The 25135-nt window shown below is 39.7% G+C and overlaps 1 protein-coding gene across 1 annotated transcript in view; it reads right to left on the bottom strand.

Moving 5' to 3' along the window:
• Nucleotides 1–901: 901 nt before the first annotated feature.
• The window catches only part of ATP13A5 (ATPase 13A5), a 97623-nt gene continuing 73389 nt past the window's right edge, over nt 902–25135 (bottom strand). The window contains exons 23-31 of the mRNA XM_038748787.1: nt 24168–24277; nt 21697–21793; nt 20521–20593; nt 15638–15812; nt 11988–12190; nt 6842–6930; nt 5405–5485; nt 3120–3357; nt 902–987 (exon numbers count right to left, since the gene is read on the bottom strand). Coding sequence (XP_038604715.1) covers nt 902–987; nt 3120–3357; nt 5405–5485; nt 6842–6930; nt 11988–12190; nt 15638–15812; nt 20521–20593; nt 21697–21793; nt 24168–24277 — 1152 coding nt within the window. The remainder of the gene's footprint in view (nt 988–3119; nt 3358–5404; nt 5486–6841; nt 6931–11987; nt 12191–15637; nt 15813–20520; nt 20594–21696; nt 21794–24167; nt 24278–25135) is intronic.

Here is a 25135-nt window from a genome sequence, read left to right as displayed (position 1 = left end):
CTGTGTGCAGAGCACTGTACTAAGCGCTTGGGAAGTAAAGTGAGTGTGGTGAGCAAGAGTATGGTCAGCAAAATGGTCAATAGTAGATTGATATAAAATCATGGACAATCAAGGTTAGTCAGCACGTACACTCTCATAGCCAAAATGTTTGTTCTACTATTAAGCTTGTATATTCAAAACTTTGGTAAGAGAAAGCTGTGTCTTTTCTTCTTGTACAACGGAGACTATTTTGCACTTCGGAAATGCAGGGAGAACCATTTAAATATGATTCAGAAAGAAATGTTGAACACAAGCTGGAGGAGATATCCAACTGTAAAATATTTTTCTAGAAAATATTTTTCTTGACTGTTTCAAGGGAGAAGAAATTCAGTGTGTGGTCATATCCAGTTGTTGGCTCAGGTGTATGAATTAGAGTTTCACCTAGGTACTCAGCTATATTTCTATATGGAATAATGATTATCCTTCATGTACAAAATTTCATTCCAAGTATGTACCAACCAAAAGTCATGAAAGAAGATTTGTGTCCTAAATAGAATGTTCTAAAAAGTGAATGATGATGAAAACAGGGTGATAAACTGAAGAGTTTTCAAAATGTTTCCAGAGATAAAGCCAATTTGCTTTCTAATCACATGCATTGATTTTGTTTTTGAATATATTTCTTCTGTGCTCTTTGGTGTTCTACATTGTTTCTATTTTTGGTAGGCCACTATCAGCAAGCTGCACTAAAAAAAAATTAATTTTCAGTATTGTGTTTTAGCTGATCATAATTAACAAAATACGGTCACAAATGGCCAAGGAACTTTCCTCTGAAGAAAAGATACATACCAAATTGAAATACTATTTTTAGTAATTTGGCGCTGAAGGCCACACAAGCTAAGACTTAAAAAAATGCCAGATGACCTTAATACAATTTTTGCTCAGTTGTGGTGGGAATTTTCTCTATTGAACTGGATTTACATGAAGCTGAATTTAAGGTAATTTGATCAACTAACGAAGAAAAATATATTCAGTTGAGTAAGTAGAAACATTTTGGTATGCATACAAGGGTGTGGTTCACATGCATCAGTAGGACAGTTATATGAAGCTGTGTTTGACTCCATGGGAGTGAATAAATAAAAGCTTAAAGTTTCGGCCTGATGCTGAGGTGAATAGGCAGCTGGGGCCACTTTAGAACAACTTGCTCTTTTGTTAGCTTATGCTGGGTCTTAAAGCCCTTACGTCTTCCAATCAATCAATCAATTACATTGAACAAGCATTTGCTGAATGTAGAGCATAGTACTGTACACTGTACATGTTAGAGAAGCAGCGTCGCTCAGTGGAAAGAGCACGGGCTTTGGAGTCAGAGGTCTTGGGTTCAAATCCCAGCTCTGCTAATTGCCAGCTGTGTGACTTTGAGCAAGTCACTTTACTTCTCTGTGCCTCAGTTACCTCATCTGTAAAATGGCGATTAAGACTGTGAGCCCCCCATGGGACAACCTGATCACCATGTAACCTCCCCAGTGCTTAGAACAGTGCTTTGCACATAGTAAGTGCTTAATAAATGCTATCATTATTATTATTAAGTGCTTGGAAGAATACAATATAACAGACTTGGTAGGCATGTTCCCTTCCCACAATAAGATTACAGTCTAGAGGAACCTCTCCAAAATGACAGGTTTGGGACATCTGCTTTTGTCTACCCCAAGTCCTTGTACCTCTCTATATACCGTAACCCCTCAATTGAAATCCAGGAATGTCCCTGAAGGCAAGGGGGTCACTGGACACCCCCATCTTGAGTGTGGGTTATAGAAAGCTCATGGAGAAAGCATTCCCTTCCATGGCTTCCCAAGCGCTCACATCTCCCCAGCACCCAAAACTTCTCCGCCAGCCTTAACCACAGGCAGACATCAAGATCAAGTGCCTCAATATCGTTTACTAATATTCTTAATTTGGTAACAATAAAGCCATATTCTAGTTCAAACTGCCTTTCCCTAGCTCTAACACTTTCTTCCCCAGGATTCCCTCGCTGAACTTTCCAGATTCCAACATATACATTCCACTGGTCCTTTCTCCTCTTCTCTTGGGGCATCCCAAATTCCAGGCTCAGCCTTCCCAGGTCTTTCAGGTGCCTGGATAGCTAGATGTCATTTCTTCCCCTCAGGGGCAAGAATCTCACTTCTCTGGAATCTAAATCTTCAGAGTTTCCTCACTTAGGATCATCTTCAATCCCTCCCAGTATCCCAAGTCCATCAAGGAAACAGTCACCAGTGGTCTCTGTGTACTGCTCTCCCAGACATACATGAACTCTTGCCTCAAGATGGTCAAGGTTTTTCCTTGACAACTTATGGTCTACTTCTTCCCCAGTCTTTCCTTCTGCTTGGCTGCAAATCCTGTCATGTAATGCATTAATACACTTTCCTCAGGCAAGGGGACCAGAAAGTGACCCTTCATCAATTCCGTTTCCCCATCCTGAGTGTGGAGGGTAGTTGGACTGACCATCACATGGGTGTAAACAAATTATTTTTATATTCTATATTGTTAGGCTTAACACAGTAGTCAATCAATCAATGGATCAAGCAATTTATTTAGCATTTACTCCATGCAGAGCATTGCAGTAAATGCTTGGGAGAATACACTATAGTTAGTAGTTGCGATCCTTGCCCTCAAGGAGCTTACAGTCTAGTGGTAAGGAAATGCTTTAGGATCCTTGGTACATGGATACTTTTGACATTTAATATTAAAATATTCATAGATTGGTTGCAGCTTGGCTTAGTGGATAGAACATGGGTCTGGGAGTGAGAAGGACCTGGTTCTAATCCTGAATCCATCACATGTCTTCTGTGTGACCTTAGGCAAGTCACTTATCTTCTCTGGGCCTCAGTTACCTCACTGTAAAATGGGGATTAAGACTGTGAGCTCCATGTGTGACAGGCCCTGTATCCACCCTGACTAACCTGTACTTACCCCAACACTTAGATCAGTACTCGGCACATACTAAGTGCTTAACAACTACCATAATCATCATTATTATTATTATTATTATTATTATTATTATTATTTTTATTATGTTTATTATGAAAGCACAACAATCATTTTTACTCTAAATTAGTAAATTGATTAAAGCCTGGTCCAAAAATGACCTTCTGTTTCCGGGCCTATGAATGGCGGTTTCAGTGTGTGAGTCTGCTCCGTGTGTTCATAGGCTGGGTTGCTGTAGAATCCATTCTTGTCATCTCCTGAGTAATCTGTTCTGTTTGTGGGAGGCCAGTTTGGGTCCTGTGCCAGCTTCCTCTGCCACTTTCTGTATTGGCTTTCAGAGTAGAGTCTAAACCGCTTCTTCATCATCAGCCAGAATGATCTGTTTTGAAGGATAGCATCCTGAAAAACCAAGTTTATTTATTCACACCAACGAATAAAATGCTTTTCATTTCCTATGAACTACACTGCTGACACGAGTAGTAGTGTTACCCAGTTTAAATCAGAATTTTCATAATTCATACAATGCTCTTCTCTGGAAACATATGAAAGGAGCCAGATTATAGCAACTAACTTGATATTCTGACAGGGGGCATTGGATTAGAGAATGAAGAGCTGTCCTGGGCTTTGAGTGGACAGTGACCAAAATGCAGGAGGGACACCTCTTGGTCAAGTTAGATGAAAACCAGGACTAGTTTGCTTTTTCACTAGAGAGCTAACTCTTGAATAAGAAGCACAGACTAGTTTGCTTTTTCACTAGAGAGCTAACTCTTGAATAAGAAGCACAGCCTCGGGAGCTCTTACTGTACCCAGTACTTACATTTCTCCTTCATCACTCTAATCAACCCAAACTGGGCCCATGCTCTTCTTCTAAAGAGCCAAAGAATTATGTCTAAAGTCCTCTGAGGCAAAGGATGGAAATGGGAGCTGAACATCCTGAAATCTCTGTCTTAATTTCTGGCATGGAGGGGAAAGGAAGAGGGAAAGGAAAAGATCCATCTGCATGAATGAATAAGTGTGCATTCTGGATGTACAAAGTAATGATTTTACATGTTCTGGTCTTAATCATAGCAAACATCAAGCTGTAAAAGCAGAATTCACATAATTTAGCAGCTTGTGATTCACTCAGACATTACTTTGGGAAGTAAATAAAAGTAGTTGGGGAAATAATAATAATTGTGATATTTGTTAAGCACTTACTATGGGCCGAACGCTGTTCTAAGCACTGGGATAGATACAAGGTGCTCAGGTTGGACACAGCCCCTGTCCCACGGGAGATTCTCAGTCTTAATCCCCAATTCACAGATAAGGTAACTGAGGCACAGAGATGTTAAGTGACTTTCCTAAGGTCACACAGCAGACATGTGGCAGATCGGAAATAGAACCCATGTCCTCTCACTCCCAGTCCCGTACTCTTTCCCCTAGGCCACGAGGTTGACCGAGGGAAGAAGAGTTGAAAGAAAAGCAGGATCTATCTTTCCTCCTTCATTATGCTGGTGTTCAGTGGGGAATTGGAAAGCTCTATGGTTCAGAGTGAAGTGGTAGAAAGGGATGATTCTACCTCTTTATTCTGTTTAATTTCTTGCTCTCCTTTTCCTCTCCTCTCCCTTTCTCCTTTCCTTTCCTCTCCCTTTCTCTTTCTCTTTCCCTGTTTTATACCTTTTTCTCTTCCTCTTTTCTCTATTTCCTCCCTTTCCCCCTCTTTGTCTCCTCTCTCTGCCCAGCAGGGAGTTCATTTAAATCTGCAATCAGATTTTATTTCTCCAACCGCTTTCCTCTTTCTTCTCTCTGTCATCCATTTTTCTAAATCACCCTTTCATTACACTGATTCCAGTGTTTCCACTTCCCTGCAGGGGTATCTGCTCCAGCTACATTTACAGTAAAATACAGTATTTGTAGAACTTATTGTACTTCCTTTGCAGTAAAGCCTTGGTCCCAATTATTATGAATTCCCAATTTAGTGTTTAACAAACACAGGATGCTTCACAATAGAAGCCAAATCTTTACCCTAGCTCTTTCCCCAAGACCACAGTCATCTTTCCTAAGTGAAATTGACTGAATTCTCCCTGACCTGCCAGTCGTTGTCACCCCAGGTTTGCTCCCCATTATAAATCTGGCCCCTATTATATTGAAACTTGAAAAGGAACAGTAAATGGGATTGACCTAAAACAAGGCTGTTGGCATTTAGATAAACTGATTTGCTGTGTTTCTGCATAGACATTATGGTGGAGTATTTGGAGGAAGGGTCAGTGCATTCTAAACCAAAAGGGCACTAAGCAAATTTATTTCTTTAATATGGATGGATCCAAGAAAATATGATTATTAAAAAAATATAATTTTGAAAAAGCTATCATTCTAAAGAATGAGGAAGAATAAAACAGTTCACCAAAAACCTAGACTTTTCCCAAAAGGTTTTTTGGTTTTATTCAAAAAGCAGAGATTCACTTACTTCTACCAAGAAGGCTACACAGAAATGAATCACGGCAGACCCCAACACAGAAACTCGCCATGAAGAGCTTGTTGGAATTAACTGCCAGGAAAAAAAAAGGTTGTTTAATCACCCTAAACAAGTTCAGATCCCTCCTATTTCATTGTCACTTTGTTACATATAACTCATTTCCCTCTTTCTCTGGATGGAAACAAGAATTCAATTCTCAAGAACTCCCATAGAATAAAACAGTTGAGATCTGTCATTGTAACATTGAATTGAAAGGCTGATGGTAGTATAACTTTCACTGCCCGAAACTAGACTCTGAAATTGCTAGACTCAAACTTCCAGTTTGGATTTTTCTCCCCCGTTTACATGTAGAATTTCCTTTTTACAGTTGAATTAAGAGGAAGGCTCATTTCAAAGCCATAAGACACTTTTCAATTTGTTTGATATATGCAAACACTCAGCCATATGTACCTAATTTGACATATCACTTTTTAAAAGATGGAAAATACAAGTGGAATAAATGCTTTAATATATAATCAACATGTAGAAATACCAAGCCATGTCCAGCGGTGACTGCATGAGGCAAACCCATGTGCCTCAGTGGCCCTAATGATATTTAACAGTTTAGCTAACCAGTATTAGGAGGATTTCATACTTTTTCCAATTGCACTTCAACATAGGCTGTGAAACATTAGTTTGGAGTGCTTCCTTTTTTTCTGTGAGATTGGCTATGGGGCAAATGCTTGATTAGCCTGAGAGTCCACCTGACAGACAGTTGATTTTCCCCTACACCTGCTGATGTTTGACCCTGGGGATTCCTTTGAAGCCCCTCAGTTGGCATGAGAAGCAGCGTGGCTTAATGGAAAGAGCACGGACTTGGGAGTTAGAGGTCATGGGTTCAAATTCTGGCTCCACTAAGTGTCAGCTGTGTGACCTTGGGTAAGTCACTTAACTTCTCTGTGCCTCAATTACCTCATCTGTAAAATGGGGATTAAGATTATGAGCCGCATGTGGAACAACCTGGTCACCTTATATCCTCCCCAGCTCTTAGAACAGTGCTTTGCACATAGTAAGTGCTTAACAAATGTCATCATCATTATTATTGGTATTAGGGTTAGACTGCCTGAAATTTAAGCAGTTGTATGAACTGGATGGTTTCCAGGGTCAAGCCTGAGGTGATCCTTGTGGCACCTGGCTTTCAACACTTGTTTTATTGTCCAGCACAATCCTCTCTAATATTAGCTTCAAACCAGTTTTGAGATTTGCCCCGTACAGATTTCAAGCATAATCCAGAATTTTCATAGGGAAAATTCCTGTGGAAAAACATTCCTGACCAAAGTAAGCATGACCAATATTTCAGAGTGATCAATGGCTGTCAAACTACTTTTCAAAGTATCTTTCGATGACATTTCAAATTGCCCGTAATTTACTTTTCAGCATAATGCTTACCTGCATTGCACCACATACTACTTGATTGTCAGTAAAGTAAATGAAAATCGTAAGACCCAATGCAGCTGCCAACAGAAATGAAAATATATCTGGGGAAACAAGAGTTGATGGCTCTTTATCTCTTTGGATACCAAAAGTATTTTCATTTAGCATTCACTGCTAGAGCACTTTCCAAGATCATTGATTACATTCTGCGGCATTACACACACCCATCAAGAAAACATCTTTTACTATTAGAGAAATTAGGATGAAAGACTTTATAAAATCACTTTCTCATAATTGTCTTAAAAGATTCAACTTAACTGCTAAATTTCACACAATCTTTAGGTATTATTTGTAATTTTAACAGTAATATCATTGTTGAACCTTGTTCCATAAAAATCCTTAGAACTAATCTACATCTATATAAAATAGAGGCAATGTTGTTTTCAACAGTGAAAATATACAGTATAGAATTAACCAAGCCATACTACCATAAATCCGTATTTCTTCCCATATTTTTCTCTGAGGAAAGTAGAACCTAGACACAACCATCTGTCAGGAGTGTGAAAACAGGGAAAAGAGGACTTGTTTAAAGATGCTAGTCTTAATTGAAGTGTTTAAAGTTTCTAGATGGGTTTTTGTAATGTCTGTTTTCTATCATTTCTATCAGAAGCAGTGTGGCTCAGTGGAAAGAGCACGGGCTTTGGAGTCAGAAGTCATGGGTTCAAATCCCACCTCCACCAATTGTCAGCTGTGTGACTTTGGACAAATCACTTACCTTCTCTGTGCCTCAGTTACCTCATCTGGAAAATGGGGGATTAAGACTGTGAGCCCCCCATGGGACAATCTGATCACCTTGTAACCTCCCCAGCGCTTAGAACGGTGCTTTGTACATAGTAAGTGCTTAATAAATGCTATCATTATTATTATCGTTTATCTGACTTTCAATAACTAAAAACAATAGCAAATGACAACTATACCCAAAGAAAAAGTTTAAGAAAGAAAGTTACAGTAACAATTCAAAACCAAAAATACTATACCATAAACTCAGATAAATGTTTTTAGCCTATTGGAAATTTTGTTAGTTGCATGTTTTAATAATTTGAGATCAATCCATACATCTTCTTTTCATTTTAGATATTTGTACATATATCCTTTCAGAATGAAACTTCATCAAAATTAATTTTTTAAAAATTATATCTTCTATTTGAAGATTCTTTGTAACTGTCTCTAAGCGATCTATTACCCAGTTACACCCAAGAAATCATAGTTTCTTTAGCTTTCTATAGCTCTATAACTAAAGACCAAAATGTTATATAAGATTAGCTTTTCAAGGCTCATAACTTCAAAAGGTTAACACATTTAATTTTAACTGAAGAAATATTAATTTTCATTCACTCATGCAAATACTTTAGTGATTTTATTTCTTATGGAATTAGCCAGGGTCACAGAGTACAACATTACCTTATTACTGCAATTCTAGAATTCTAATATGTTCCACAGCTAGATTATTATTTATTTTCTCCTAAAATCTACCCTCTAATCCAACCCTTCTAATTCATCATTTATGCAGGTTTAAATGGGCATTCAAAAGTACAGTAAAATATAGCCCCCTCTATTAGTCCTAAATGATTGGTGAAGAGGTAGGATTCAGGGAGGTAAATAGCTTGCTTATGTTCCAGAACGAGCCTTGCTAAAACTGAATAATTTCAGTGAACATAGGACAGAATGACACCCAAATGATTACAGCAAAGAGCAGTATGGGCTAGTGGAAAGAGCATGGGCCTGAGAGATAGGGATCCTGAATTCTAACCCCGCTCCATACTTGCCTGTGGTGTGATTTTGGGCAAGTTACTTAAAGCCTCATTTAAGTAAGTAATTCTCTTTTTCCTCATCTCCCATTCTCTTCTGCGTCTCCCTGACTTGCTCCCTTTTGCTCTTCCCCCCTTCCAGCCTCAAAGCACTTATGTATATATCTGTCATTTTATTTATTTGTACTGATGTCTGACTCCCCCACTGTAGACTGTGAGCTCACTGTGGTCAGAGAATGTCACTGTTTATTGTTGTATTGTACTTTCCCAAGCGCTTAATCCAGTGCTCTGCATATAGTAAGTGATCAATAAATACAATTGAAAGAATGAATAATAATAAAAATAACTGTGGTGTTTGTTGAGCGCTTACTAGAAGCCGCTCAATGGAAAGAGCACGGGCTTGGGAGTTAGAGGTCATGGGTTCTAATCCCTGCTTTGCCACTTGTCAGCTGTGTGACTTTGGGCAAATCACTTAACTTCTCTGTGCCTCAGTTCCCTCATCTGTAAAATGGGGATTAAGACTGTAAGCCCCACGTGGGACAACCTTGATTACCTTGTATTCCCCCCCGCCCCAGTGCGTAGAACAGTGCTTGGCACATAGTAAGCGCTTAACAAATACCAACAGTAGTAATAGTAGTAGTAGTAGTAGTAGTAGTAGTAGTAGTAGTAGTAGTTGTTGTTGTTGCCAGGAACTATACTAAATCCTGGAGTGGATAAAAGCCGATCAGGTTGGACACGGTCCCCTTCCCACATGGGGCTCACAGTCTCAATCTGTGATTTAGAGATGAAACTGTTCTCTTTCTTCCTTAAACTGTGAGCCCCAGTTGTGTTACGAACTGTGCCCAAAGTGATTATCTTGTATCTACCTCAGTAGTTAGTACAGTGTGTGGCATGTAGTAAGTGCTTAACAAATGCCACTATTATTAATAATCCTATTGAATAGGAAAAACAGGGGCAAACTTTAGCATTGACCCAAGCAATGCCTTTTTAAGTAGGCATTACAGGTGGGTAAGGATCAAAAGAGTCACAAAACTGCTTTTTGCAAGCCTTGAAATGTAAATATTATAACCAGATGTGCTTGCAGATGAAACCAGAAAAGTAGGGCAATTGGTTGCTTTTGTTGACCCCAACCATCTGAACATCATGTTACCAATAAAGAGGTCTCCAATACCACTCATCAGCCTTCTGGCAGGAATATTCCTACATCCTTTCACAGCCTATTTGGGTGAATATTCAGGTTTCCATCGAAGTGCAAAATGTACCCAAAGCTCATTTTTGTACTTCCCAAGCGCTTAGTACAGTGCTCTGCACACAGTAAGTGCTCAATAAATACGATTGATTGATTGATTTTTGTAACCTTTCCCTTATTGAAAACTACATTTACCAGAATCCTCTGGAAGATTGAAGCCTTCCAGGAGGAGGCAGGCCTAGCCAATAGGAGTAGAGGAAAAATTCAGCCAATCAGCAAGATGGGCAGAGCTTATAAATTAAAGAGAGGGAAAAATTTATTTTTCTTTAGGATGCTTTGTTATGCTGCTGTGTTCTCCACATCATGGCTGAATTTGGTAAGTATGGCTCTTCCAAAGCTTGTGTGATTAAGAAATCTGAGCAATTGTTGGAAGTTGTGAAATGCTTGAAGATTAAGGATGGGGACTTAGATTAAGTTTTAAGTCTTTGCTCTCTCTTTGTACTAAAAACTAAACCTCTGGGTCTGCTACCTTTAGATATGATTTAGGCCTATTCGGAGCAACCACACGTTTTTCTGTGGGCCCTCTTTCAACTATATTTGCCCTGCTTTCATTGAACACCAGCTATTAATCTGTGGTGCAGAGGGAACAATGAGAACAATGTGGTGGAGAATGCAAAATCTAAAATTGAAACAGGCTATAGTTGAAAAACCTCCAGAGAACAGTTTCCACATCCTTTCAATAATCAGTTTATGTGTTAATCCTCCCAATCAGGAAGCGAGTCTCTCACTCCCCTTGTTATATCAGTGTAAATGGAGAACAACTGATCATCACCATCTATTAACTCTTCTATTTGAAGAATTCTTGTAAGTGTCTCTAAGGTACCTAATACCCAGCTACACCTAAATCATTTTTTATGGTATTTGTTAAGCGCTTACCAGGTGCCAGGCACTATTCTTACCTCTGGAGTACATACAAGTTAATCAGCTTAATTATTTTGCAGATGAGATATCTGAGGCACAGAGAAGTGAAGTGATTTTCCCCAGGTCACACAGTAGGCAAGTGGCAGAGCTGGGATTAGAACTCATGACTTTCTGATTCCAAGGCCTTTGCTGTATGCACTATGCCATGCTGATTTAAGTGGCCCGGGACTGAAAGAAACGTCCTCAGCAGCACACTGTTGTTTTTTTTAAAAAATCTGCCAGTTTGGGCATGCTGGTAAACTAGTATGGCTCTGGAAGGGATTGGGAATGCATAGGGGCTGCATTGTGGAAGGAATGGAGGCCGTTGTTGGGTAGGGATTGTCTCTGTTGCTGAATTGTACTTTCCACGCTCTTAGTATGGTGCTCTACACACAGTAAGTGTTCAATAAATACTTCTGAATGAATGAAAGCTCTCCCAAAGCTCCAGTTCCTTAGGCTGATGAGGGCTCGAGTACTGGCTTCAGCCAATTTCCTGGCTTAGTGTGTGCTGATAGTCAGCAGCCACAGCCAACCCCACACTTATTTTTTTTGTGTGTGTCCCCCTCCCATTGAGCCTGAGTCCTGGGAGTCTTCTAGACTATGAGCCCGCTGTTGGGTAGGGATCGTCTCTATATGTTGCCAACTTGTACTTCCCAAGCACTTAGTACAGTGCTCTGCACACAGTAAGCGCTCAATAAATACGATTGAATGAATGAATGAGGCCTTGGAGGAGTTGTATGCCTAAGGTGAATGCGTGTGGCATCACTGTAGGCTTCTTCAGTGGCTCCCAAAGTGCCTTCTGCCTTGGAAGAGTGTTAGAGCAAGTTGGAAAGGGGACCAAGAGGGGTTCACACATCTAACTCTGGATATAGATTGTGCAGCTCTTTTCTCTCACTGCAGACCCTGATTAAAAGCCAAGTAGTGCCTGAACAGGGAAGGGTTGGAGGTTAATCTGAAAAGGGCAAGGTGAGGAGGGAGGAGGAATTGGCTGAAATTTGCCACCTTCTATATAACCCCTGCTTATCATAACTTTCTCCACCTTCAGTGCCCACTTGTCTTCTGGGAAAAGTTAATTTTGGTGGTCGTAGTTGAACTTCCACAAAATGGTCCTCATGATTTCATTACAGTAGACTACCTGCCCAATGCAACAATGTCCCATGTTTGATAGGAAAGGAAGAAAAGCGGAAATTTAGCGAATACTTACAGTTAGTGTAGATGGGTTTTCTGAATGGTCTTCCTTTAGAAAAAATGAATGCTACAGTAATGCAATTGATAGTAGTGATTGGCCACAGTGTGGAACTTTCAAAACTGAGAACTTGATCTGAAGCCCAAGTTGCATTTCCTGTCCAGTTTCTGACCAGGCTGGCATTCGCAGAGTAAATACTTTGGTTTGTCAAATGGCACCCACTGCAAAAGAATCATAAACACTTATGGTGCTTTTCACTTCTGTTCTTCAGGGTGTGACTATTATAAACATAGGGATTCAAATTTACCTCTCTGGTCCCACTGATACACAAGCAAACTGTGTTTTTCTTACATCTCCAAAAAATACTGGAACAGTAATGAACATGAGCAGAATTGCTCTCATGCTGCTGCTACATTAAACTCTGCTGTAGAGAACTATAAAGGACTGAGAGAATTGATTTCATATATTTTATGGGTTTCTCTTCTCTCACATATCTCTAATCATTTTTATTGGTTTGTTTAAAATTCAGCAAATAACCATTGTATATATTTGTGCTTTCCCAATCATATATCCCTTATTTAAAAATTACTTTAAATTCATTTTACCTAACTAGTTTCACAGCAAAGAATACACTGAAGTTCTAATGACCCAAGTGAAATTATATTCTGAGAGCAGATTTTCCCACTGTAAACAACCCTTGAAATTAGAGAGGGGAAAAAACTGTACCAAAAACAAAATGGAAGAATGGGATTATTTGGAATAGGCAAAAGCAAAAAAAAAAAATACTGCCAGATCTATTTGTTGACAGTATGTAATTGAGGATCATCCACCTATCACTTGAGTATCATAAATCAAAACATCACAAAAGTCAGTCTTCATTTTATGATGCTTATTGCACATATACTGATAGAAATAATTCTGCCACTTTGTGATTGGTGCTTCTGATGCTGCTGATAAGACGATAACTCACTTCCTTCGAGGATCATCCTTATATGATCAAAATGCTTTCCATCCTAGAAATATTGCCAAAGAAGCATTTCAGTATCTGTAATAAAGTCAGTAGTCTCATATATTTTATAAGTGCAGTTTCAGAAGGTATATTTTAACCAATTCAATTTGGTTTTCTAAGAATTCACCTAAGAATTTAGAGCAGGGTTTAATTTTTAATTTCAGGAGCTATTTAGCTAGGCTAATGTCCCTTCACTTTAAATACGGTTTCAAGCTTTCTTTTCCTTTTGTACTTTTAACAGCATCAACTATATCAATCAAATACAGAGGCAATCTGTTTTGACTCCAGAAAGACCTTCTCAATGACATAAATAAACTGGGAAAATGTGGTCCAGAACACACAACTAATGAATATTCAACTGGTAAGAGGATCATAGACAGTGGTTATCAGTGGAAGCATCACTTGATGCTTCACAGGAAAGAGACATAGAAATGGTGGAATTTAACATCTGTAAATGGTGAAGCAGAGAGCAGTCCAAACAGTTTTGGCAAAATTCAAAGCTATTGAAGACTTAGAATAGGAAATGATTAACAGCTGAAGAATTGTATTCAGAGTGATGGTGTTTTGATTACAGAGGTGGTCAAGTCCAAACAGATTGATATTTAATTAGCAGTGTGTAATAGTATATCTGAAGAGATAAAACAAACCTCATAAATATAAAATGAGAGGGAATTGCCTATATGTATGAAAGTCAGGAAGAATGTTGGGGGTTATGGGTAAATAAGATGATTACGAACAATAATATAATGCTATAGGGGAAAAAGCAAGCCTGGCCCTGGCTTGTGTTTGTTGGATGGAAGTTTGTAAACTCATGAGATAAGTCTTCCATTAAATGGAAAGCAGTATGGCCTAGTGTAAAAAGCATGAGCCAGGCAGCAAGAGGACTTTGGTCCTAGTCCTGACTTTGCCAATTGCTTTCTGTTTGACCTGAGGCAAATTGTTTAACTTCTCTGTGCCTCAGTTTCCTCATCTGTTAAATAGGGATTCAATACCTGTTCTCCCTCCTACTTAGACTGTGAGCCCCATGCGGGACAGGGACTGTGTCCAACCTGATTAACCTGTATTTACCCCAGTACTTAGTACAGTGCTTGACAATAGTAAGCCCTTAATAGATACCATTATTACTGGTAAGACTAGTCAAACAATGGAATTCTGAGTCCAGTTCTAGGCTTACATATAAATAGGTATAAAGAGACCTGGTAGAGGGTTTGAAAAATTGCAAAGACAATGTTTGTAACATTTTCTCACATTTCATTTTCTATTTGGATAAGACAATGAATAATAAACTTCAGAATGGTAAAGAGCATTTGCAGAAAATGATAACCAGTTACTCCAAATCTCCACTAAGCATAGAATGAGAAATGAGATCATACTTCAGTTTAGGGGATATAAGAACATATTTTTTAACTAAGAAGTATATTAAGCATTGGAATTAATTTTTGAGGGAGAATGTGGAATCTCTTAGGTCTTTAAAAATAAGGGTAGAGTTTCATGTGTCTCTTCGAGCTTAAGTATTACCATGCCTTAAAGCAAGAGAGTGGATCTCTAAGGCCCCTCTGTGGGTATGATAACAGGTTTGGGCTTATTCTGAATACCTCAGAAGACTAGAACCATTTGATTCATATTTTTATTATGATTACTAAGTAAGTGTATTACTGTCAGTTGTGCTCTAGCACATATTTGTTTTTTTTTTAAACAATTTACACATTGCACAGTGGCAAAATACACAAATGTGTTCTGGTACAGCACAATCCACAAACTGGCTCCTACAGATTTGTTTTAGAAGGAAATTGGGGAGGGGTGTGTGTGTGTGTAAGCGACAGATATATAGGTCTAGGTATAACACTGCTACACTTTCCAGGTTCTGTCTGACTGTTCTGTACACACAGATTATATAGTACCTTGGGTTTCTTGTTTTTTGGGGTTTTTTTTACAGCTTGATAATATTTAGAAAACAGTAAATTGACATGATGATGATGATGGTATTTAAGTGCTTGCTATGTGTCAAGCACTGTTCTAAGCGCTGGGTTAGATAAAAGTTAATCAGGTTGGACACAGTCCCTGTCCCACATGGGGCTCACACTCTTATTCCCCATTTTACAGTTGAGGGAAATGAGGCCCAGAGAAGTTAAGTGTCTTGCCCAGGGTCGCACAGCAAACATGTGGCAGAGCTGGGATTAGAACTCACGTCCTTCTGACTTCTAAGCCTGTGCTCTGTCCACCAAGCCATGCTGATTCTCGTGAGTGGCAGGAGGTAAGGCATAAAAAATCATTTTTGAATTTGCATCAAAAATATCTGCTTAGTGATATTTTTAACCAACTACTCCCTAACATGTTAATTTCTCACTGAATGAATAACTACTGTAATACATTTTTTCCATAACATGAGATGGTTCTAAAGTACAGCTAGTGCATTATAGCAGAAATGACTGTTTATTTTAAAATTCAAATGAGGATATACAAATTTCCTTCATTCCATTAAGGTATTTGTTTGATATTAACTATTTTGTACAATAGTCCAATCCTTAAGACTTGAGAGACTTTACTTGGCCATTGGGTTTGATAAGCGCTTAGTACATTGCTCTTCACATAATAAGCACTCAGAAAATGCCATTGATTGATCAAATTATGACCAACACCAAGAAAAAGACTCTTTTACCTGTCGCGATACACTTCACAGTACCAAGACTGCTGTTTCACAAAGAGGAAGGCCCAGATCTGCACAATAGCAGTGAATAAAATGTTCAGCAAAACAGAAAGTAGCAAAGGCGGAGAAGTAAGATGTCCTGCTGGTCTGTATGGAGCCAGCTTTGGGTATGCATGAGTTGAACTCACTGAAAGGAAAAAAATATGTTTTCCTTTTCACTTAGGCAATTCTCTGGCTGAACCAAAAACTCTATTTCATTCATATTCTTTGCCCTCAATTCTCTCTCACTCCTGGTAATTAAAAATCAAGAACGACCAAATGGATTCTTCATTGGCAAGCTATACTGCCGGAAGCTATTCTTTAAAGTGATCCAAATGCATGAGAACATTTCCCCTTAAACTCTGGCATTTCCCATGCTGTCAGCAAAACCTTTTAAAGGAGATAAATCCAGCATATATATAATGTTTTAATTTTACTAGATGTCATTTACACAGAGCTCCTTTGAAATTCCATGTCATCTTAAAAAATACAGCATCTTTATTTGACCTAATAAAAAACAATCTCTACTCAGAATTCTATAATCTTTGAGGTGAAAATGCAGTGTAGACAGTTTGTGCATCACCTCTGCGATGTTCTCTAAAAGGCTTTCCTGCTGTCCAGCACATCCTGGCTAAAACTCCTCACTCTCGGCTTCAAGGCTGTCCATCACCTCGCCCCCTCCTACCTCACCCCCTTTCTCTCCTTCTCCAGCCCAGCCCGCACCCTCCGCTCCTCTGCTGCTAACCTCCTCGCTGTCCTCGTTCTCGCCTGTCCCGCCGTCGACCCCCGGCCCCCGTCCTCTCCCTGGCCTGGAATTCCCTCCCTCCACACATCTGCCAAGCTAGCTCTCTTCCTCCCTTCAAAGCCTTACTGAGAGCTCACCTCCTCCAGGAGGCCTTCCCAGACTGAGCCCCCTCCTTCCTCTCCCCCTCCCCATCCCCCCTGCCCTACCTCCTTCCCCTCCCCACAGCACCTGTATATATGTTTGTACAGATTTATTACTCTATTTTACTTGTACATATTTACTGTTCTATTTATTTTGTTAATGATGTGCATCTAGCTTTACTTCTATTTATTCTGATGACTTGACACCTGTCCACATGTTTTGTTTTGTTGTCTGTCTCCCCCTTCTAGGCTGTGAGCCCATTGTTGGGTAGGAACCGTCTCTATATGTTGCCAACTTGTACTTTCCAAGTGCTTAGTGCTCTGCACACAGTAAGCGCTCAATAAATATGAATGAATGAATGAATCTGAGCAATAATAATAATAATAATGATGGCATTTATTAAGCGCTTACTGTGTGCAAAGCACTGTTCTAAGCGCTGGAGAGGTTACAAGGTGATCAGGTTGTCCCACGGGGGGCTCACAGTCTTCATCCCCATTTTCCAGATGTGGGAACTGAGGCACAGAGAAGTGAAGTGACTTGCCCAAAGTCACACAGCTGACAGTTGGTGGAGCTGGGATTTGAACCCATGACCTCTGACTCCAAAGCCCTTATTCTTTCCACTGAGACATGCTGCTTCTCAATAGGATTGCAGATTTTTTGTGGAGTCAAGGGGAAGGAGGGAGGATTCTAGAAGACTGGTTACCTTGGGGAAGTAAGATTCCAGCATCCTCCAGAAGGCACTAGAGTCCCTTTGGGATTTTGGGATTTTGAATGGCAGTTTGGGCCTGTGAAACTTGATTAGGTTTTTTGGCATCCCCAGCAGCTAGTTTACAAATCGATCCATCAGTGGTATTTACTGAATGCCTGCTATGTGCAGAGCACTGTACTAAATACTTGGGAGAGTGCAATACAAAAGAACTAGCAGACATATTCCCTGCCTATAATAATAATAGTATTTGTTAAGTGCTTAGCATGTGCCAAGCACTGTTCTAAGCACTGGGGTCGATACAAGGTAATCAGGTTTTCCCACGTGGGGCTCATAGTATCAATCCCCATTTTACAGATGAGGTAACTGAGGCACAGAGGAGTTAAGTGACTTGCCCAAGGTCACACAGCAGACAAGTGACGGAGCTGGGATTAGAACCCACAACCTCTGGCTCCCAAGCCTGTGTTCTTGCCACTAGGCCATGCTGCATCTCAAAGCTACTGAAATGAAAAGGCTGAACTCTGTAGTGAGTTTAGGGGACGTGGAGTCAGCCCGTTGTTGGGTAGGGATTGTCTCTGTTGCCAAATTGTACTTCCAAGTGCTTAGTATAGTGCTCTGCATGCAGTAAGTGCTCAATAAATGATTGAATTCTGGCAAGTTCCAGAACCTCACCTGCTATCCCATCATAATAGCCTGTAAACTCTTTGTGGTCAGAGAACATATCTGCTAACTCTGTCATATTGTACTATATTGTATTGTACTCCCCCAAGCTCTTAGTAGAGTGTTCTGTACTTATTAGGCACTCAATAAACACCGTTGATTGATTGGTATTCGTAAAACACTTGTTCTGTACCAAGTACTAGGCTATAAGTGCTAGCAGAGTTGCAATAGAATCAGATGAGACAGTCATTTTTCCACATAGGGCTCATAGTCAATGGGTAGAAGAACTGATATTCCATCCCCAGTGACAGTTGATAAAATGCGTGACCTAGTGGAAAGGGCATGGACCTGGGTGTTAGGTAACCTGGGTTCTAATCCTGCCTCCACCACTTGTCTCCTGTGAGACCCGGGGCTTGTCACTTAACTTCTCTGTACGTCAACTGCCTCATCTGTAAAATGGGGATAAAAACTGTGAGCACTATGTGGGACAGGGACTGTGTCCAACCTGATTATCTTGTATCTACCTTAACACTCAGTACAGTGCTTAGCACATAGTGCTTTAACAAATAGTATTTAAAACAAAAAAGATGAGGAAACTGAGAAACAGAGCAAGTAGGTGACTCGCCTGAGATCGCACAGCAGGCAAGTGGATTAGAACCCAGGTCTCCTAACTCCCAGCCTGGCTAGACTACTTACTGCTGTTCTCTCTCTAATGCATCCCTTTAAGAGATGTCCTCAAAGCTCACAGTAGGGCTCTTTCCCACTCCTCTCTGACTCCTCTCTCTCTTTACCAATCCATCTCTGACTTCCTTCTTCACATATGTTTTTCTGCCATACCTCCGAACAGCTTCCCTGCAGGGCCTCGATCCGATCATTCCTGATACTGTGTTACCATCTGCCAGGAGACAGGTCTGTCTCTCTTTACACAGTCATTCCTCAAGGAAAACGTGGGTACTGAAAGCAGTTGCTCTGCATTGCTAATTTAAAGGCAGAAATACATCACCATGATGCATCACCGTGCCTGGACTTTTTAATTTGAGTCCAATTTTATAATTTTCTTAAAGGACCTTTTAGTCAGTTTTAATTGGCCAACATCATGCCACGTTATGATCTATTTTCCTCACTAACGTGGAGAAAAGCAACCCAAATATTAAGGCAGAAACACCGTGGTGCATATGGGGAAGAGGGATTGCTTTATCATCCACCCTGCATCAGGAAAAGCTCTCAAGTGTAGAGTGCATTTACTCTTAAATAGGCATAATATTTAGAACCCTTGATTTTTTTTTTAAATACACAGAGCTAAAGGGAAAGGGTATTTCACACATAATGCCTGTGAAAATGGGGCTTGGAAATTATTTTAATGACAGTCACTTAAATAAATGAAAAATGAAAGTAACAGGAAAGAAGGTGAGTGCTGATAGGCTTCATCTTATTAGCTAGCACAAAGATAATGATACTGGCATATTTTGCTCTTTAATTTTATTTGCAGTGGTTACAGATAGATCATGAAAAATCCCTCAGAACAGCTGGCACCATAAAATTCTGATTATCAATGTGCAAGCTTATATAGATTAGAGTATGATGTTTATGCGTTTAGGCACACACAAAGTAGGCTCTTATGGAAATCAGTCCGTTAGTGGTTCTGATTGAGCATTTACTGTGTGCTGTGTGCACAGCTTGGGAGAATACACAAAGTTGGTAGACATGTTTACTGCTTGAGTGATGAAACCTTTAAGCTTTCTGAACTAAAAGTTTGTTTTTGCATTTCATGGTATATAAGTGCTTAGAATGTGTCAATCACTGTTTTAAGCTTTGGGAAGCAGCGTGGCCTAGGGAACAGAACATGGACATGGGAAGGGCCTGGGTTCTAATCCTTGTCTGCTGTGTGACCTTGGGCAAATCCCTTTACTTCTCTGTGCCTCAGTTTCCTCCTCTGTAAAATGGGAATCAAGACTCCGAGCCCTGTGGGACAGAGGCAGGGATTTCCTTTTATCCACCCCAGCGCTTAGTTGAGTGCCTGTTACAATACCACAATTATTATTATCATTATTCATTCAATTCTATTTGAGTGCTTCCTATGTGCAAAGCACTGTACTGAGCACATGGGAGAGTACAAAATAATAGACTAAAGGGGGACACAGATATTAAATTACAGATAGGGAAAATGGCAGAGTTTAGGATATGTACATAAAGGGTTTGGGACTTGGGGTGGAATGAATATTAAGTGCTTAAGGGTACAGATTCAAGTAGGTAGATGAGGCAGAAAGGGAGAAGATAAGGGAAATGAGAGCTTAATCAGAGATGGCCTCTTGGAGAAGATATTTAAGTAGGGCTTTGAAGGTGAGGAGAATGGTGGTCTGTAACATATGAAGGGGAGGGAGTTCCAGGTCAGAGGAAGGGTGTGAGCAAGAGGTCAGTTTTGAGATGGATGAGATAGAGGTACAGAAAGAGGTTGGCATTTGTGGAGCAAATTGTGCCAGCTGGATTGTAGTAGATGATCACCGAGGTGAGGTAGGAGGGGGAGAGGTTATTGCTTGCCTTAAAGTACCCAGAATTCTACAGTGAATTATATAGGTGCCAGAAAGCCTTGATTATGATACTTACTTGTCAAACAGACCAAAAGGGTAATACATATATCTTGCATAATATACTGGTAGTTTCCAAAGAGTTGCAGTTGCTGAAAGGAAAAAACAAATAGATGTGAACAAGATTTGGATGGTAAAATGCACACATACCATCATCATGACCCAACAATCCCACCCAATAATTAGGAGGCAAGGATTATTAGCTCTATTTTGTAGGTAGGGAAAGACTAAAGGACTTCCCCACCCAGATAGCCAACAGCAAAAGCAAGTGTTCTTTCTGGCTATAGATGTTGTATTTTTTCTTGTAAATTTAGCACTGATGCTTAACTCTCCCAGGTCAGGCATCATAGTCCAGGTTCCTAGCTTACTAATGACATTCTACCTGGATTTCAGTTTAGACTCCAGAGGAGGTGAATACTCTCTGTGCTTTTATGCCCACCCTTGTGAACGAAATCACAGTAGGTTTTCAGGTCACACTACCTACTTAGTCCCACTAAGATTTCCATGTAGAGGAACAAGTGAATATTCTTTCTAAAATAAAACTGAAGAGCATTTGATCATTTTAATGCTAATAAGAATGAAGACCACCCCACAAGAAGTCTTCCCTCCCCCCTCAAAAGGGAAAACATTTTGACAATTTATAATTGTTTTTCTCCTTAGGAACCACCAAATACTGAAAGATAGTCACTTATTTCTGCTTTTTCCTTGTGCAGCAGACAGCTTTTGCACTGATATAGAAGTAAAGATGGGTTTCATTTTGGCTTTCCAAAAGTTCTGACACAACACAGGCTATTTCTATTTATTTAAAAATGAGTTTGGGCATATGGGGATTGATGTGTATTTAGGAATAACAGCCATTAGGGCCATGATACTGGCTTCATTTTTCAGAGGAGGAAGTAGAGGAGCAGAGGAGAAAATCTCATAGGTTACTGAGACTTTCAGAGAACATCATGAACAGATCCCAAAAGGATACAGTAGTTTATCCAGAAATCCAGGTTAGAACCATCATTAATCCCAGGCCCAAGATTCCCAAATCCCATTTTCCAGTGGCTCCGGATACAGGTTGATATTAGAAAATCATCTTCAAAGTAAAATATGCCACCTTATTTCCTTAAGAGCCACACAAACATACATCCAGGAGGGTGGGGGAGACCTATTTAATTAGCCTTTAGAAAAGATGATCTTAGATTCATACCCAATATAGCAGTGATGTGCCAATAAACTGAATTATGCCATACAACGTCAGATATTTAAAGACGCCAAAGGAAGAAACGAGGGCAGCTCGGCCTTCCCTGTGTAGGAAGAAGCAAAAAACAAGTAGTTATACTTGGCCCACATCTCCCAAACTCTCGTGTTTTTAAAAAGAGATTGACTTCTTAAACCCAGGTCATTTATACCGTAAACGTTTTTCTGTAGTGTCTTGATTGTAATCATGAAGTGGTGATAAAATTTTAATGTATACCTTAGAAAGGGTGATATTTTTGTTTTGGGGGGTTTTTGGGACCAATTCTCACTAAGAATTCTAGGGTGATAATCAAAGATATTGTGAATATTTACAATAATAAAATATATAGTAATAAAAGCAACCACCTTATAGGAAAGAAATATTTTTTCATTAGTATAAGCAGGAGAGACGGTGGATGGCCTAAAGATTACAATTGGGATGGATAGCACAAAATGGGAAAGGGTAATATATCAAACTGTGAAGACTCAGAGACAATGAAATGGTCTACCAGGGGAAAAAAAATGAAAATTCTAGTACTTAGAGCTCAAACTGAGAATGGCCTGTACACAGGGAGAGCACAATCTTGCTAAAAATGAGAAGGGTTTTGATGAATCCAACTAAACAGGGCTGAACCCTCTCTACATTGCATAAATCAAAGAAACATGAATGAAATACATTTCCTTGCAGACTAGCTGCTGATTACTAAAGAACCTTTCTAAAATACCTATAGAGAGGTTGATACTGTAGATACAGGGAAGCACTGTGGTCTAGTGGGAAGAACACGGGCCCAGGAGTGGGAGGACTGGGTTTTAATTCCGACTCCACTCTTTGCTGTGTGACCTTGGGCAAGTTACTTAACTTCTCTGTGCCTCATGTACCTGACCTATAAAATGGGGATTGGATTAAGACTGTGAGCCCCATTGAGGACATGGACTGTGTCCAACCATAAAAGCGCGTATCTATCCCAGCGCTAAGGAGGGTGTCTGTCACATAGGAAGTGTTTAACAAATATTGTAAATAATTCTAAAGAAACCTGATTCTCCACTTTTCAAGGGGAAGCAGGTTGATATCAAACCTTGCTGAAGTCTCATAATAATCTTCTGTTGCTTTTCATGGAGACAGAGGTGACTCCAGCATGGCCTATCGGAAAGAGCATTGGCCTGGGAGCCAGAGGACCTGAATTCTAATCCCAGCTCTGCCACTTTGCTGTGTGACCTTGGGCAAGTCACTTCGCTTCTCTGTGAAGTGTTGCCTCATCTGTAAAATGGGGATTAAGACTGTGAGCTCCATGAGGGTCAGAGACTGTGTCTAACCTGATTATCTTGTTTTTACCCCAGCGCTTAGTACAGTGCCTGGCACAAATTAGGTGCTTAACAAATACCATAAAAAAAATCACTTTAGGACCTTGTGGACTCACTGTGCATCTTCTACTCCATCTGAGACACTCCAAAAGGCAGAGGGGATGAAAGTGGAGGGGAGGAGGAGACAGAACAGTAGAGTGTGTGTGTTTTAAGGGACTGTTAATAGTATTCCCTATTACATAGCTTCAAGGGCCAGCTGACACAGTCTGGATAATCCTAGTATAGTGGGGGATGTAAAGACATGAATTAAACCTAATGTTAAAGAGAATACTGTATTCTGAAGGTTCTTAAGGCCCTGTGGATAGTATGTGTGTGCGTATGTGTGTATATGTACACATTTTCCACTGAAATGTTGTTAATTTCTGCATGGGAACAAATCTACTCTGACTCATCCAAATTCAGAGATTTGATGAATGAAGGGGAAATTGGTGGGAAATTTGAAGCCCCACAAATGCAGACTGCATTTCTGCAATAGTTTCATAACCTGTACATTAGAGAAGTAGCGTGGCTCAGTGGAAAGAGCACGGGCTTTGGAATCAGAGGTCACGGGTTCAAATTCCGGCTCCGACGCTTGTCAGCTGTGTGACTTTGGGCAAGGCACTTAACTTCTCTGTGCCTCAGTTACCTCATCTGGAAAATTGGAATTAAGACTGTGAGCCCCCCGTGGGACAACCTGATCACCTTGTAACCTCCCCAGTGCTTAGAACAGTGCTTTGCACATAGTAAGTGCTTAATAAATGCCATTATTGTTATTATTATTATTACTATTATCAACTTCTTGGGAGGGTTTGAGGGAAAATGAAGTGGAGAACTAAGCAATGACCCTTTGGAACTGATCATCATAGCTAATTTGAAAAATTCAGCCCTAATCCAAACAACCTTTTTAGTCAGAAGCCAGGAGTGTTTTCCTCTTGAATTGCCTGGATCATGGCTACTGTTTACTTAATTGACCATGGTTATTCCCTGACTTGATGTCTTTAAGTGTCTGGAAACATGGGTCGTATATGTCATATGTCAATGATTAGAATTATGGCACAAAATACAGCTAAAATGTAAAGAGAGGAACCCTCTCTAATTTACCTGATGAGGTGGAGCACACATTCTATATTTGAGACTTTAGAGGTGAAGGGGGAAGCTACTGATGCCTCCTGCTCTGACAGTGAGATTCCAGCATGAGCCATTTTCAAAGCCTGAAATGAAAATATCTTTTTTTACACCAGCAAACCCCACGAGCTTCGCTATTCAGTCCTTTCTGACAGTTTACAAATGCACACCATGAAGCCTGAGACATTGAATTACATCATTCAAAGTGCCTGTTTCTCACGCCACATCTCACACCAAGTTGATTTGAAGAAAGCATTCCCCAGGTATTTGAAAGGAGAGGTCAGTATTTTCCTTCTTGAACTTTTCTGTGGGATTCTCTTAAACATGCTTATGTCTCCTCTCAAGCCAAATAACTGGCTGTATAGACCATAGCTGCAATTAAATTAATGACTTTATATAAATGCATCCTTTCATAACAAAATGTTTAACCTTTATATATCTTTATATACTATATATATATACTTTTTTAACCTTTCTATATAGCTCTGGCTAAATGTGGCTGTGTGTGTGTATGTGTGTGTGTTTGTGTCCTTTTGAGCTTATGGATGTTACTAATATTACGGTCTTAACCATTCATGTGAATATGATTGAAAAGATTGTGGTAACTGGCAAACTTCCACTCATGTGAATGTAAGTCATCCTTTGCTCTGCTGATGCACTTGCTCCTTGAAGTACCTAAAATTTTTTCCCAGTGTTATGAATATTTTTATTAAGAATCCAAATGGTGTATTTAAAGTCATCTTAAATATCTTGTTAGCAAAAGCAGTAGTCATTTATCACCCATTTCTGTTATTTAATTGTATGTTAAAATATGAGTGAAATCAACAAATCTAAAACTGGGATTCACCTCTTCACTTCCTTAACTTATTCAAATGTTAGTGATGAGAAACAAAATGGCTGGGTTTGAGTTTCTTCTCTTTTCCTTCTCCTTTTATATTCAGAAA

The sequence above is a fragment of the Tachyglossus aculeatus genome, chromosome 7 (assembly GCF_015852505.1).
Source record: "Tachyglossus aculeatus isolate mTacAcu1 chromosome 7, mTacAcu1.pri, whole genome shotgun sequence".
Taxonomy (NCBI): Eukaryota; Metazoa; Chordata; class Mammalia; order Monotremata; family Tachyglossidae; genus Tachyglossus; species Tachyglossus aculeatus.
The sequence above is the reverse complement of the archived record's forward strand: the minus strand, read 5'-3'. Positions and strand labels throughout refer to the sequence as shown.